Genomic DNA, 16,040 nt, shown 5'->3' on the forward strand with positions numbered 1-16,040 from the left:
CCTGGGCAAGAAAAGTGAGCACAGTGTCAACTTGCAAAGCATTCCTGACCTGCTCTTGAGTTGCCATAGGCAGGGGGATGGGAAAATGGAGCCTTGCAGCTGCATCGAGGAACTTACATTTCAGTCAAAATAAAGCACATTCCAGCGGCAATGTCAAGGTCATCTCCAGGGGGACCCACAGTGGCCGGAGGAAGTGACATTTACAACCCACAAAATTGCTTCATTGGGAATGTGACTGATGACACACCTTTGGGGGTAGGGGGAAACAGGGTCAGAGCCAAGGCAAATTAAGTGACATCAGAGTTGGCTTTACTTGGATCATGCTGACATGAAGCTCCTAATAAATAATTGGATTTCTTTTGAAGCTTGGCTTGAGGCTCATGATTTAATTAGGGCATCGGTCAGAATTTTTACTACCAGTTCTCAAAATTTCTGCTACCAGTTCTCCAGAACTGGTCAGAACCTGCTGAAACCCACCTCTGTTCAAGATCATAAGTCTGAGGAACCCCACAATCAACCGTGAAATGCCCTCCAGAGGCTCAGACACAGAGGTTGTTGTACAATATTATTGATCCCAACTGGCCCTGTGAATGAATCTTCAAGAAAAGAATTTCAGACCTAGCAATTTGGGGAGCAGCACTCCAAGACCAAAAGAGACACCCAGGTGACAATTGCTACCCTTAGGCTACAGCAACAGAAATTTGCAGGTCTTGCCAAAAAAATGGCAGTTAATATCCTGAGATTCTTCCTCAAATTCCATTTATGCCTTGTGCCACTATTCCCAAGTAGTCCTCCTATTATCTGACCAAACTAGGGCATAAGCCAAAATCCATCTTGTGTGCAGGGGTCACTTTCACATAGGCCAACTAAACAGTTTCCCCATGACACAATGTGCTCTGTGAATTACAAGTGAAAAAAAAATGTTTTCCATTCTGCTGAATGAAGAGAAGCTGTTGCTAAGGGGATAGGACAATGGCTCTTCCCTGCAATTATCAGAAGAACAGATACATGCTTCATGTATCCCCTGTGGATTTCTAGGCACAAAAATCTTCCAAGATAAAACCTGCTTTAAAAAAATATCTGAGTTCACCAGATGGGGTGGGCAGATCGTGTCACCTTAGCCTGCCTTGCAAAGAGCTCACTCCTGGGTTGGAAGAGATTCACATGCCTTTGTTTCCTCCATGGTCACAGCCCAAACTCAGGTAAGAGGAAGCACGGTTGCTATAAATTTGTCCTGGTGCCATCCAGGTGGCACAGGTGGTGTCTGATCTGCTAAGGTCCAGTGAGATTTCAGGAGAAACCTTTAAATCAGTTTCTGCATAAACCTTGATTTCTATTCTAGGAGGGAAGGTGATAAGACTGACCAGGCAGGAGTCATGCTACTGCTGATACTGATGCTCTTCTGGCTCCAGGCTCCAACTACAGCAAAGAGGCTGCAAACCATATGTATGTTCAAGGATTTTATCCCATTAGAGGAAGGCTACTACAGGCCTGGTGATCTCATTATTGGTGGGAATTTGCCCTTTGGAACCATTATAAAGACTCCTATCTTTGACTTTAATACATTAAATCTTCTTTTCCACAATGCGTAAGTTTCAGCTGTAAGGGAAACATGCAGATAATTATTCTCTTTGCTTTAAATTCAGGGACCCCTTTCAGAAATACTTCTTCTAGTGTTCTGCACTGTCCTGGTGTATTGCACATTTTGTGCCTTTCTCAGTAAATTAGCAAGCTTTTAAAATAGGCTGGAATTCTCAATCTCTTCATCAGGAAGATGATAAACAAGAAAAATGAAGAGGGAAACTGTGCTGGCCTAGTGAAGAAGTCAAATTATAATATTAATCTGACCAGTAACTTCTGCTGGAAGTTCAAATAAAAGCTTAGCACTCTTTAAGGGTTCAGGAGTTACAAAAATCCCTCTCAGATTTGGAATCAGCATTGCTTATGAATAATGGCCTTCAGTAAATCTCTGAGGTGACCCCCACTGTAGTTCCATACTCAGCAATCTTTACAACACCTGAAGAAGCAGCTCCAAGAGAGACTTTAAATAATTACGGTGAAATGGGAACAATTGGAAAGGATTACAGCCACTGCAACAAAGTGAATATGGCGGAGATGATAGAGAGTATAAAACAGTCTATGATATCTATGGAAAGACTTCTCTCCTTTCTCACAAAGTCACCCAAGGGAAGTTTAGCCAAGGGAAATCCTTTGGAGAAAAACCCCTAAACCCAATGAAATTTGGGGGTTTCTGCCTTCAAATGTCCCCCCAAACAGTAAAGCAAATTATACAGCCATGCACAAGCTTTCCTGTAATATTCTCCAATGTTTTTCTCACTACAGATACACCACCAGTAACTACCAGCAATTCCTTGCATTGATGTTTGCTGTCTCCGAGGTCAATAAGGATTTTCTTCTGCTCCCCAACAACACCCTTGGCTTCAGCATCTATGGCCATTTCCAGAGGGAGAAATATATTTCTTTAAACAGCCTCTCCATGCTCTCCTCACAAGGCCAAGTGGTTCCAGGTTACAAATGTCACCTGCAGGACACGCTGCTCTCCATCATTGGTGGTCTCAGTGCCAAATCCTCAATTCTGATGGCCTCCATCTTCAGCATCTTTAAGATCCCACAGGTAAGAGAGCTTTCTTGGATACAGTATGGAGCAGAGAGAGAGATCAAGATGAAGCCAACATGAAACTAAAATTAGTTTTTTGTTGGGGGGGGCATATAATGAGCTTGTGACTTTTAGATTATTCTTTATTAAAGGGTAGCCATCATTTGAGTGCCATTTATTCTCTGTATCAGGTTGTTGGTTTCTTCTCTTGTCTTCTGACAACCAATAAAAATGCCTAAGAAGGGAAGAAGATGAAGTTTGCCAGTCAAAGTGAGTCAGCCTGACTGGATGGCCATCAATCACACAATGGTCACTACTAAACTCAGCATAAAACTTTTACTTTGTCTTTGAAAAAAGAATCTCTTTTTCTCCAGCTCGGTGTTGGCTTTGAGTTCTCCCAGGGAGAGAGAAGAGTTTATCCTTCCTTCTTCCGATCCCAAGGAATCTCCTCAGTATATGGGTTTAGTCCAGCTGCTCCTGTATTTCCAATGGAACTGGGTTGGGCTTTTTGCCCCTGAAGATGACAGGGGAGAACGTTTCATCTCAACTCTGACGCCAATGCTCCAGGAGAAGGAGATCTGCCTGGTGTTCACTCTAATGCTGGAATTGGATAATATTGATGTCACTGGGAACAAGATAAGTCTCAATTTCCTCACATGGTCTAAAGCAGAAGTGTTTATTATGTTTGGAGATTTAACTGTTACTAGTGCTGTACTAGGGGAGGTATATATTTTAGAAATATACATGAAAGTATTATTTAGGAAAGTTTTCATCTTCACTTCCCATTGGAAAATTGGCATGAAAGAAACTGAAGAAACGTTGCAATTGATAAAGCTTTTACATGGGGTCTTGCATTTTAGGGACCATTCTGGGGATGTCTCTGAATTCAGCCACTTCCTCCTGTCTTTAGACCCCTTGAACCCTCAAGGAGATGTCTTTCTCCCTCAATGGTGGGAAAATGTCTTTCGCTGCAAGATCCGTAAATCAGGAAAGGTCCCTCCAAAGGGGGAAAAACAATGTACAGGAAAGGAGAATCTGCAGAATCTGCCCAATTACACTTTCGAAAGGAGCATGACAGGTGAAAGTTACAATATCTACAATGCTGTTTATGCTCTGGCACACGCTTTGCATGCAATGTATGGATCAAGAGTTCGACTGACCATGATGAGTCTTGGAAAGAGGATCTCAAATGTCCAGTCATGGCAGGTAATTCCAATGGCTTTTGACTCAGTCCACAGACACCTAGATCAGAAGCTTCCCATATGAATTTCTTCAGTTACTGATAAAATGTCTGCGTACTCCCATATCAATTCCTCTGACACCCTGCCCTTTTTTTAGTTTAGCATTTGTTGTGCTCCTTAGCTGGCTGTGTAAAACAGCTTCTGATAAATAATGGATGGAAACTAACCAAGGAGAGAAGCAACCTAGAACTAAGGGGACATTTCTTAAGGAATAGTTTCCTTTTAGAAGTTGTGGGTGCCCATTGCTGGAGTCATTGAAAAAGAGACAGGATGGCCACTTGTCTAAAAGTGTAGAGGGTCTGTTGCTTGAGCAGGGGGTTGGACTAGAAGACCTCCAATGTCCCTTCCAATACTGTGATTCTCTTTCTATGATAATATACAGCACAGAGCAAGATTCAAAGTGGTCCTAAGGGTTCCTGGTCTGAAATTCATCAAAATTTTCTGCATCAAAGACTGAAATGTTGGACCTCTCTGAATAGTGAAGTGACCAACCAGGTCAGATGCTTCCTTCCACGTGGCCCAGTAGATCAAACCTTCATTTTGTTCCTGCATTGTGCTGCCTTTGACAATGAGCCAGAGAAAACAAGTGTAATTTTCCATGGTTCCGATAGAAATGATTTATTCATTTCAAACATTCATTTATCAGTCAACAAGACCTTGGAACTATTTCAAAGTGCATGTAGCCAAGTATCACAAGAGGAAAATCCTAAAATTAAATTTAGATTGTGGAACTAAATTCTTGTGTTTTGGTGAAATTGGAGTTGGAAATCATGCCCAGTGATAAAGAGAAAACATTTAGTTTCAGAGATAAATACACCTGATTCTTCAGATCGCCACCAAGAGATGGAACTAGCTTCTCAAATAAATAAATAAATAAATAAATAAATAAATAAATAAATAAATAAATAAATAAATAAATAAATAAATAAACCCATCGTCTCAAGATGGCCATTATGTGATGATAGAAGCCATGATGTTCCATTTGTAGCTCTAGCTCCAAAACTCCAATTTCTGAAGGTCTCTTTTCTTTCAGATTCTTCCCTATTTGAGCAATGTGCAGTTCAACAACAGTGCTGGAGATGAAATCTTCTTCTCAGAAGATGGACTGGGATCTGCCCGTTATGATCTTCTCAACTGGGTTTTCTTCCCCAATCAATCTTTTCTCCCCATGAAGGTTGGGCAAGTAAATCCTGAGGCTCCCCCAGGCCAGGATTTCACCATTAACTCTGATGGAATCGTCTGGGCCACAAAGGTGAGCTGCAAGGAAATGCTGTAACTTCAGGGAAAGATTCATTCTCTTCCTGAGATGCTGAACATTTTCCTAATTTGAAAAAAAATCAATTGAGTCAGAATTCATGGCAGTCATTTACTGAAAAATCTGCTTTGCATGTAACATATTTGATTTATGTCAATCCACAAAAGGTTAGGCTTGGGATCAACATCTATTTGAAATGCAGGATACAATTACAGCAAGCAACAGTGATTTCCATGGACCATTGATAGTTATATCTTCATGGTTCTTTCTTTTAGAAATGCTGTAATTCAGTCCAGGGGGGAAATGCTCCCGGTTCGGACCAGATCTCCCGATCCGGTAGCAATGGAGGCGGGTGGTTCGGAGAACCAGTAGCAAAAACCCCTGCCCCTCCCCCATGCCCAGCTGAGCCGCACAATCATCAGAGGCTTTTTTTTACTTTTAAAAGCATTTTTCTTACAACTTCGGCCGAAAAAATGCTTTTAAAAGTAAAAATAAAAAGCCACTGATGATTGCGCAGCTCGTCAAAGGCATTTAAAAGAAAAAAACCTTTTTTTCTGTTAAATGCTCTGACGATCCCAGCTGAGTTCCCTGATTTTTTTTTAAAAAAGCCTCTGCCGATCAGGGAACTTAGCTGGGATCGTCAGAGCCTTTTGAAAGCATTGTTTTACAATCCCTTAGCCGAAGAGGTGGTAGAAAAAATGGTTTTAAAAGTTAAAAAAAAATTGGCCACGCCCACCCAGTCACATTACCCTCCCCGCACCAAGCCACACCCACAGAACCGGTAGTAACAAATTTTAGATTTCACCCCTGGTTCAGTCACAAGCCTTCCTCTGCAGGATGAAACCCCAGTTCCAATCTCCAGCACCTATTGTTGTCTCAGGATTGCCACTGGCCTGAATCCCTCAGGAGCTGTTCCATATTTCTGATAGACAGTGGAAAACTATTTATTTAGAAAAAAATCTGAACATAGAAGTAGGAATGGGGAAAAGCATGAATGCAGCAGGTTCATTCCTTAAGTAATTGCAAGTATTTCTCTTTTCTCTTTCAGAAGGTGCCCATTGCCAGATGTGGCATGAAGAGGTGCCATGCAGGAGAGAGGAGGAGAGTTCCAGAGGGAAAGCAGGTTTGCTGCTACCAGTGTGATGCTTGTCCAGAAGGGACGTTTTCTAATCAGACAGGTAGACCATACTTCAAATGTTAATTTTCCAGGATCAAAGAAGACATTCATTAAATCATTATTATTTTTTTTTGTTATCGTTGTCATTTTTTTATGAGATTGACATGAAATCATATCTCTCAGGAAAACCTTTAAGTTTACAGATCTAAACTGCCCCGGCCACAGAGGCACTTTCCCCAATCCTCAGCAGTTCCATGCAGGATAGCTTTAGGGCAGAATTTATGAATGTCCAACTAGGATTTCCATTGTTCCTCTAGCCTCCAATTGGAAAAACTGCCTTCCAATCTTCCCTGAGGAAGTGGGGCATGCGGTTAAAGCTTTAATTTTTATTATTTAGAATATGCTCCTTCCATCAGGACTATCAACCTCTGAGGAAATAGACCTGCCAGGGAAAGAGGACATTCACCTATCTATGACTCTTTGATAGAGCAGGAGGGAGCAGAAAAAATCTGAATGAACAGATTTGAAGTACAAAGCAGAGAGGTTGAGGCAGGGATAATGTACACAGAAACAAAACAGCAGCATTTCTGGAGAACAAATCTATCAGTGTTCTTTGTGTTCCATTTAAAAATGGTGGAAAAAATAGGCAGGAATCTCAGATTAAAAGCCACATTACTCATGGAGGTGCACAGTGAATGGATAGCTGGAACTGAATAAATCCTTGTCTCTGGCTAATCTATGCCATGCAGGAGAGAGGAAAAGAGTTCCAGAGGGCAAACCGGTTTGCTGCTACCAGTATGATGCTTGTCAAGAAGGGAGCATTTCTAATGAGACGGTAGACCATACTTCAAATCTGAACCTTCAGGTATCAAGGAAGACATTCTTTAAATCAATATATTTTTGTTATTGTGTCATTTTTGATTTTTTTTTTTAGTCAGATTTATATGCCGCCCTTCTCCCATAGGACTCGGTAGGCTCACAACAATAGAGCAATCCGACAATAAGTGAAAATTAAATAATATTAAAACCAATTTAAAATCCCCAAATCCCCAAGTTAAAATCCGCGGCAGATCAGGGAATTTGGTGGAAGAGGCATGTCTTTAGGTCGGCGCGGAAGGTGCGGAGGTGGGGGCCGTCCGGAGCTCGGTGGGTAACCCATTCCAGAGGGTCAGTGCGGCCACAGAGAATGCCCTCATCCTGGGGACCACCAGCTGACACTGTCTAGCTGAGGGGACCCAGAGGAGGGCAGCCCTATGTGAGCGCACTGGGCGGTGGGAGGCCGGTAGAAGGTGATCCTGCAAATACTCCGGGCCCGTGCCATGAAGGGCTTTATAGGTGAGTACCAGCACCTTGAAACGGATACGGAGGACCACTGGTAACCAGTGCAGCTCACACAATAGCGGTGTTATATGGGAGTAGTGGGACGCACCCGTAACTACTCCCGCGGCCGCATTCTGAACCAGTTGGAGCCTCCGTGTATACCCCAAGGGCAGCCCCATGTAGAGGGCATTGCAGTTATCCAACCGAGAGATAATGATAGCATGAGTGATCGTACGGAGGGCGTCCCTGTCTAGAAAAGGGCGTAACTGGCGCACCAGCCGAACCTGTGCAAATGCCCCCCTTGTCACGGCCGTTAGATGGTCCATTAAAGACAGCCGTGAATCAAGGAGGATGCCAAGATTACGAACCCTATCCAAGGGAGCAAGACACTCCCCTCCCATCGACAGTGATGGGGAAGCTAGATCATGGGACTCCGGTATCCACAGCCACTCTCTCTTGGAGGGGTTGAGTCTGAGCCTGTTCCTACCCATCCAGACCCATACCACCTCCAGGCACTTAGACATCATGGAAAGGGCATCCCTAGGTTGGTCTGGGGTGGAGATGTAAAGTTGGGTATCATCAGCGTACTAATGATACCGCACCCCAAAACCCCGAATAATCTCACCCAGCGGCTTCATATAGATGTTAAAGAGCAGGGGGGGAGAACCGACCCCTCTGGCACCCCACAAGTGAGGGGCCTCGGGGAGGATCTCTGGCCCCCACCCAAACAAACTGCGTATGGCCCGAGAGGTAGGAGGAGAACCACTGTAGAACAGTGCACCCCACCCCCAGCCCTCCAAGCCGTCACAGTAAAATACCATGGTTGATGGTATCAAAAGCCGCTGAGAGGTCAAGTAGCACCAGGATGGAGGAATAACCCCCATCCCTGGCCCGTCAGAGATTGTTCACCCGGGCGACCAATGCCATTTCCGTGCTGTGTCCATGCCTGAAGCCTGATTGGTATGGGTCTAGATAATCAGTCTCCTCCAGGAATTGCGGAAGCTGGTTCGCCACCACAGACTCAACAACCTTCGCTATAAAGCGAAGGTTGGAGACAGGAAGAAAGTTGTTCAAGGAGGCCGGATCCAGGGCTGGCTTCTTGAGGAGGGGACAAACCACCGCCTCCTTAAGTAAGGCAGGGAAGACCCCATCTCTCAATGAAGCATTGATAATTGCCCGGATCCAGTCTCCAGTCACCTCCCTGGTTGCCGCAACAAGCCAGGAGGGACAAGGGTCCAGTAAAATGTGGAGGCCCCCAGTCTACCCACAATCCTGTCCACTTCCTCCATAGAAACAGGATCAAAGTCAACCCAAATGTCACTTCCAAGATCAGCTCCCATCCCTTTGTCAGATCCCGCTCAGTCAGAGTCCAACCCCGTCCGAATCTGAGCGATTTTGTCTTGCAGAAATTGTGCAAAATCCTCAGCACTGCCTTGCAAGGGGTCCTCCCTCACTCCCTGATGGAGAAGGGAGCGGGTCACTCGGAACAAGGCTGCTGGGCGATTTTCTGCAGATGCAATGAGAGCAGTGAAATAGTTGCATTTCGCCGCTTCCATCGCCACAAGATAAGACCTAATATGGGTTCTTAACTGTGTTTGGTCAGACTTGGAATGGGAAGACCTCCAATGGCCCTCTAGGCATCTCTTCCAACACTTCATTTGTTGCTGTGAGCGGGTTGGTTGCCTGTATTGTTACATCTTGATTAGTTGATGGAGTTGATGTTTGCAGATTAGTCGGCTGTTTCGTAACATCCTGTGTGGGTGAGGTCCTTGAAGTGTGCCCATTAGTCTTTTGTGTTGTAACGACCTGGGTAATGGGCTGTGTGTTAACATCCTGAGTTCTAGTGTTGTGATATCCTGAGTTTTTTGATGTAATGTCCTGAGCAGAGGGCTGTCATGCCACATCCCGGGCTTTGGTTTGGCTCTGAGTTTGAGGTCTTGCCATGTGTTCATGGCATATGTCAGTTTGCTTTGTGTGGGGATCAGAGGGGGGGGGGTACAGCAGCTGGTGATGCCGCTGTGGTCTGGCTTCTGGATGGTGGTTGTATTTCGTCTATGGGATGGTTTTGGGTTTGAATCTGGTGAGGATGATTGATGGTGGTGTCATGTGTTATCTTGGGTCCTGTGTTAATCTTCATGGCTGGGACTCTTCTGTTGACTAGGGCTAGTTTCGAGATGTCTGGTAGGCGGGAGGTATCATTGTGTTTATTCATGTTATGGGGGTGTTTCTCTATTTCAATGGCTTCCATGATTATTCTCTTGTTGAAGTGTTCAGTCTTGGAGATTAATTTGGTTCCTTCAAAGTCAATTTCGTGCCCTGTTGTTTTAAGGTGCTGGAAAAGGGAGGAAGTTTTTTCTTCTTCTCTGATTATGTTCTTGTGTTCTGCAATGCGTGCATTTATTCTCCTATTAGTTTGTCCAATGTATGTGGCTGGGCAGATTTTGCATGGTATTTCATAGACTCCTTGGTTTTCTAGCTGGATCTTGTCTTTGGTGTTTCTTATGATGTTGGCTATTTTTTGGTCAGTGCAGAAGGCTGTCTTGATATTGTGTTTGTGGAGAATTTTGCTGATTTTATCTGTGGTGCCTTTGATGTAAGGGAGGAGAGCAATGCCATTGTCCTGTTTTGTGTCTCGGTTCTTGGGAGGTGTCTCCCTTTGGATTAGGTTGGTAATTGTGTTTCTTTGGAATCCGTTAGAGATTAATACGTTTGTGAGAGTGTGTAATTCAGTTTTCTGGTGGTCTTTGTCGGCTAGGCGTTTGGTTCTGGAGATGAGAGTCTTGGCTACGGAGTTGATCTGTGCAGGGTGGTGATGTGATTGTGGGTTTAAGTAGCGATTGGTGTGTGTTTCTTTTTCCGGTAGATGGTGTGTCCTGAGCTGTTTGGTTTTTTCTAGATTAGGACGTCCAGAAAGGGGAGTTGGTTGTTAGCTTCTATTTCCATAGTAAATTGTATTTTGGGGTGTAGGCTGTTGAGATGTGTGAGGTGTGTGAGGAAGTTGTCCAGTTTTTCCTTTCCATGTGACCAAATTACGAAAGTGTCATCTACATATCTAAGACAGAGTTTGGGTTTGGGTTTAGATTTATTTATTTATTTATTTATTTATTTATTGCGATTTATATGCCGCCTTTCTCCCTAGGGACTCAAGGCGGCTTACAAAATGACAACTTCAATACAAATCACAATACAATATCAGATTAAAATCAGTAACCCAATTAAAAAACGATTTAAAATTATACCAGTGTACCCCCAAACGGATCAGTTTAGATTTATCTAAAGCGTTGGTTTCAAAGTGTTCCATGTATAGGTTTGCTATGACGGGTGAGAGAGGTGATCCCATAGGTGCTCCTTCTATCTGTTTGTATCTTTGTCCATTGTGGATGAGGTATGTGTTGGTTAGGCAGCAGTTGGTCAGATCTAGGATGTGCTAGGGGGGGTTGTATTTGTTTTAGATAGCTGTCAAGGCTTCTTTAATAGGTACTTGGGTAAAGAGGGATATGACATCGAAGCTCACGAGTAGGTCGCTGGATTGTAGGTTTTGTTTCTTTATTGTTTCTATGAAGTGGAATGAGTTTTGTACGTGTGAGGTGATGGATTCTGCGCAGGGCTGAAGTTGTTTGGCAAGAAATTTGGCAAGATTCTGCAGAGGTGAGCCTATGGAGCTGACTATGGGTCTGAGTGGTGTTCCTTCTTTGTGTACCTTGGGGAGGCCATAGAGCTTGGGGCATCTGGATGATTTCTCTCTGGGGATGATTCTTGACTGGATCTCTTCACTGATGGGAGAGGCTTTTATTTTGGATTTGGTGGTTTTTTCCAGGTAGGTGGTGGGGTCTGTGTTTAGAGGTTTGTAAGTGGCATCTTGGAGTAGTGCATAGTGAAAGGATAGCTGGAAGTGAACAAAACCTTGTTTCTGGCTAATCTATCCCCAGGATTATCTTTTTGATGTCCCATAAATAGCACAGGGGATTATTTCATTACTCCCTTTGTAAGTAGGTCAGCAGCAGAAAGGCAAGATACATTTCATTTATGCGGGAGGGAAAATGTGTATGGTAGTTGCTCAAGAAATCCTTAGACAAAGACTTTTGATTGCAGATGCAGCTCACTGTGACCCCTGCCCAGAAGACCAATTTCCCAACAAGGAAAAGGACCACTGCATTGCCAAGAAGATCCACTTCCTTGCCTATCAAGACACCCTGGGATACATTTTAGTTTTTCTTGCTTTTTTCCTCTCTCTAATCACTTCTGCAGTCCTAATGGTTTTCTACAAATATCACGACACACCAATTGCCAAGGCCAACAACCAAGATCTCACCTACATCCTCCTGGTCTCCCTCCTGCTCTGCTTCCTCTGCTCCTTCCTCTTCATTGGTCAACCAGGGAAGATCACCTGTCTCTTCCAACAATCTGCCTTTGCCATTCTCTTTTCCCTGGCAGTTTCTGCTGTGTTGGCAAAAACTGTCATGGTGGTTTTGGCCTTCATGGCCACCAAGCCAGGGAACAAGAAAAGGAAACTCTTAGGAAAACCACTGACCAAGTCCATTGTCATAGCCTGTCCCCTGATCCAAGCAGTCCTTTGTGCCACCTGGCTGGGAACCTCTCCTCCATTTCTAAATTTGGACTTCCACTCCTTGTTTGGAGAGACCATCTTGGAATGTAAGCAAGGCTCAACTGTAATGTTTTATGGTGTCCTTTCTTACCTAGGACTTTTGGCCCTTGTCAGTTTCACAGTGGCATTTCTAGCTAGGAAATTGCCTGATAGTTTCAACGAAGCCAAGTTCATTACTTTTAGCATGCTGGTCTTTTGCAGTGTTTGGATCTCCTTCCTCCCCACCTACTTGAGCACCAAAGGGAAGTCCATGGTGGCTGTGGAGATCTTCTCCATTTTGGCCTCTGGAGCTGCTCTCTTGGCTTGTATCTTTTTCCCCAAATGCTACATTATTCTGCTGAGGCCTGATCTGAATTGTAGAGAAAATATAGTAAGAAACAAGAATTTCTAACTAATGCAAGGATCGGTTTCATTTAGATTTGTCTTTGAGATGTGTTTAGAGTGTGATAATTTCTAAAAGATGATGGCATAAAGGAGGTATTTCTCCATTCAAAATTACTTATCAGATGCTGCAACTGGTTAGAATTTAACTGTGGTTAGCCACGCTCACCCAGTCTTTTATTTATCATGCCTTCAAAGTATCCTTGTGTTGTCCAGTGCCTGATGTGGATGGAAAACTGTTTATTAAAGATGTGTTCATTATTTCAAGGAGGGCATTTCACATTCTATTCTTTTTAATTTAATTATTATTATATTTTTTTGTAAATATTTTTTTTATTTTCAAACAAAAACAAAAACAACATAAAAGCATCATCCTTTCAAACAATCACAGACAGTGTATTGGTCAGTTAGCATCCTTTTGTGCTCACAAGATCTTCAAAATGTGGTTTCCGACATCCCGATATAGTCAGTTGGCGCCATCTCTGACTATTGGGGGCGAGTCGTTGGCCCCCACAGATGGGGTTCGCAACTTGGGCATCCTCCTGGACTCGCGGCTGTCTTTAGAAGAGCATATGGCGGCCGTGGCCAAGAGGACTTTTTATCAGGTTCGCTGATTCGCCAGTTGCTTCCCTTTCTGGATCGGGACTCGTTACGCACGGTCACTCATGCCCTTGTCACCTCACGCCTGGATTATTGTAATGCTCTCTACATGGGGCTCCCCTTGAGGAGCACCCGGAGGCTCCAACTGGTCCAGAATGCGGCCGCGCGGGTGGTGACGGGAGCGATGTGACGCTCTCATGTGACCCCCCCTCCTACGCGAGCTGCACTGGCTCCCAGTGGTCTTCTGGGTGCGCTTCAAGGTTTTGGTTACTACCTTTAGAGCGCTCCATGGCTCAGGACCAGGGTACTTACGAGACCGCCTCCTGCCACCATTAGCCTCTCACCGACCAGTTTGCTCCCATAGAGAGGGGCTCCTCAGGGTGCCGTCGGCCAAACAATGTCGACTGGCGGCCCCCAGGGGGAGAGCCTTCTCTGTGGGGGCACCTGCCATCTGGAATGAGCTCCCCCCCGGAGATACGGAGGATCCAAGACTTATGCATCTTCCGCCGCGCCCTAAAAATGTTTTTATTCCAACAGGCTGCTCTGGTCTAACTCTCCCTTTTAAATTGGCTTTTAAATTGGCTTTTAAATTGGGTTTTAAATCTCTTTAGATAAATTGGATGTTTTAATCTTTGAGCCTAAATTATTTAATCTGTTTTTTTTTAATAGTTTTTTAACTTTTGTATGTCTTTGTATTTTATTTTTGGATGTTCACCACTCTGAGTCCTTCAGGAGTAGGGCGGTATACAAATATGAAAAATAAATAAATAAATAAATAAAATATCAATATATGAGACATGCTTCTTTTCCCCCAAAAAACCCCACAAATTTTATACATCTTATCTTAATTTCGCTTCATATATCATATTTCATTTCCATGTTTTATTATCTATCCAACGATAGAAGAGCCTTGATAGTACAGTGGTCTACGCACCCTGTTATTAACACAGCTGCCTGCAATTTACTGCTGGTTCGAATCTCTCCAAGGCTCAAGGTTGACTCAGCCTTCCATCCTTTCTAAGGTAGGTGAAATGAGGACCCAGTTTGTGGGGGCAATAAGCTGACTTGTATAAATATACAAAAGTATGAAGGCTATTGCTTAACGCATTGTAAGCCGCCCTGAGTCTCCGGAGAAGGGCGGCATATAAATCAAATAAAAAAAAAAACAAAAACAAGTCCCATATCAAATAATAGTGATTATCTTCCTGTTCTCTTATTTCAAATCTCAATTTACTCATTTCAGCATACTCCATCAGTTTCTTAATAATTTCTTCATCAGTGGGTATTTTCTCTCCTTTCCAATTTTTTGCAAACATAATTCTAGCTGCTGTTAAAACATTCACAATTAAATATTGCAGTTCTCTATTATATGTCTCTGGTAAGATCCCTAATAAAAATATCTCTGGTTTAAAATCAATATGTTTCTTTATCATTTTTTCCAGCCACGTGTGTATCTTAGTCCAATATCTCTTTGCTTCTCCGCATGTCCACCACATATGGTAATATGATCCTGGCATCTGGTGACACTTCCAACATTTCTCCAATTTATTCTTGAACATTCTAGCTATCCTCACCAGGGGTAAATGCCACCTGTAAAACATCTTATACAAATTCTCCTTATATGCTGTAGACATTGTCATCTTATCATTATATGACCACAATTTTTGCCAATTCTCTAAATCAATACCATGACCAAAATTTTCCCCCCATGCTATCATTGAATCTTTCACTTGTTCTTCTTCCAATTTCATCTCTAACAAAAATCCATATAATTTTTTAATTATATAGTCGTCAGCGCCCATCAAGATCTTATCTAAATTAGTCAAGACATTATAAAAACCTTCTTGTTTGAGATCTTCTTCATATCTTGAACGTATTTGCATATATGAAAACCAATCCATCTTATATCCCTGATCTTCTAGTTCTTGCTTTAATTTTCCCCTGCCAAATATATTTAAATATCATTTTATTCAAATCCTCAAAAAATTCCTTCCCCAACTTAATTGGAATTATCTGAAATAAGTACAAAATTCTAGGTAGAATATTCATCTTAATGGTTGAGATCCTGCCAATCAGTGATAGTTGCAGGTTTTCCCATTTCACCAAATCTTGCCCTATCTGTTGTTTAAGCTTATTATAATTATTTTCTTTAAGTGCACTGCATCTTGCTGTCAAATGTATCCCCAAATATTTTACCTTGTTTGTGACCTGCATCTTTGATATCTCCATCAGTTCTTCTTTTTGCTTTTTCAACATATTTTTAGTCATTATCTTCATTTTATCATTATTAATTTTCAAACCTGCTACTTTCCCAAATTCACCTATAGTTTTTATCAGTTTATTTATTGTTTTTAATGGTTCTTCTATTATAAAGACCAGGTCATCAGCAAAGGCTTGCAATTTGTATTCTTCTTTTCGAATTTTCATGCCTTTTATCTCTTTTTCCTCTCTGATATTTCTATTTAAGACTTCCAACATCAATATAAACAAAAGTGGTGATAATGGGCATCCTTGTCTAGTACCTTTTTCAATCTCAATAGCATCAGTCATTTCTCCATTAATCATTACTTTTGCAGTCTGATTGTATATAGCTTCAATAGCCTGAATAAATTTCCTGCCAAAACCCATCTCCTCCATTTGAAGCATCATAAATCGCCAATTTACATTATCAAAAGCTTTTTGAGCATCTAAGAATATCAAGGCCATCTGTTTTTCGGGGTGGGCTTCATAGTATTCTAGTGTATCTAAAATTATTCTTATATTATCTCTAATTTGTCTTTTTGGGAGGAATCCATTCTGATCTATATGTATAAAATTGTTCAAGTATCTCTTTAGTCTTTCTGCCAATATTGAAGCAAAAATTTTATAGTCTGAATTTAGCAAGGATATAGGTCTGTAGTTTT

General features: G+C 42.5%; 1 protein-coding gene across 1 annotated transcript in view; it reads left to right on the forward strand.

Moving 5' to 3' along the window:
* LOC139312952 (vomeronasal type-2 receptor 26-like) overlaps positions 1-16,040 on the forward strand; it is a gene marked incomplete at its 3' end in the record, with an annotated part of 53,912 nt that overhangs the window by 22,110 nt on the left and 15,762 nt on the right. The window contains exons 2-3 of the mRNA XM_070938190.1: positions 2,344-2,635; positions 3,766-3,823. Of these exons, the coding sequence (XP_070794291.1) occupies positions 2,344-2,635; positions 3,766-3,823 (350 nt within the window). The remainder of the gene's footprint in view (positions 1-2,343; positions 2,636-3,765; positions 3,824-16,040) is intronic.

The sequence above is a fragment of the Pituophis catenifer genome, unplaced genomic scaffold, assembly GCF_029215685.1.
Source record: "Pituophis catenifer annectens isolate HBS135680 unplaced genomic scaffold, rPitCat1.0.hap2 SCAF_1, whole genome shotgun sequence".
In the NCBI taxonomy this organism is placed as follows: Eukaryota; Metazoa; Chordata; class Lepidosauria; order Squamata; family Colubridae; genus Pituophis; species Pituophis catenifer.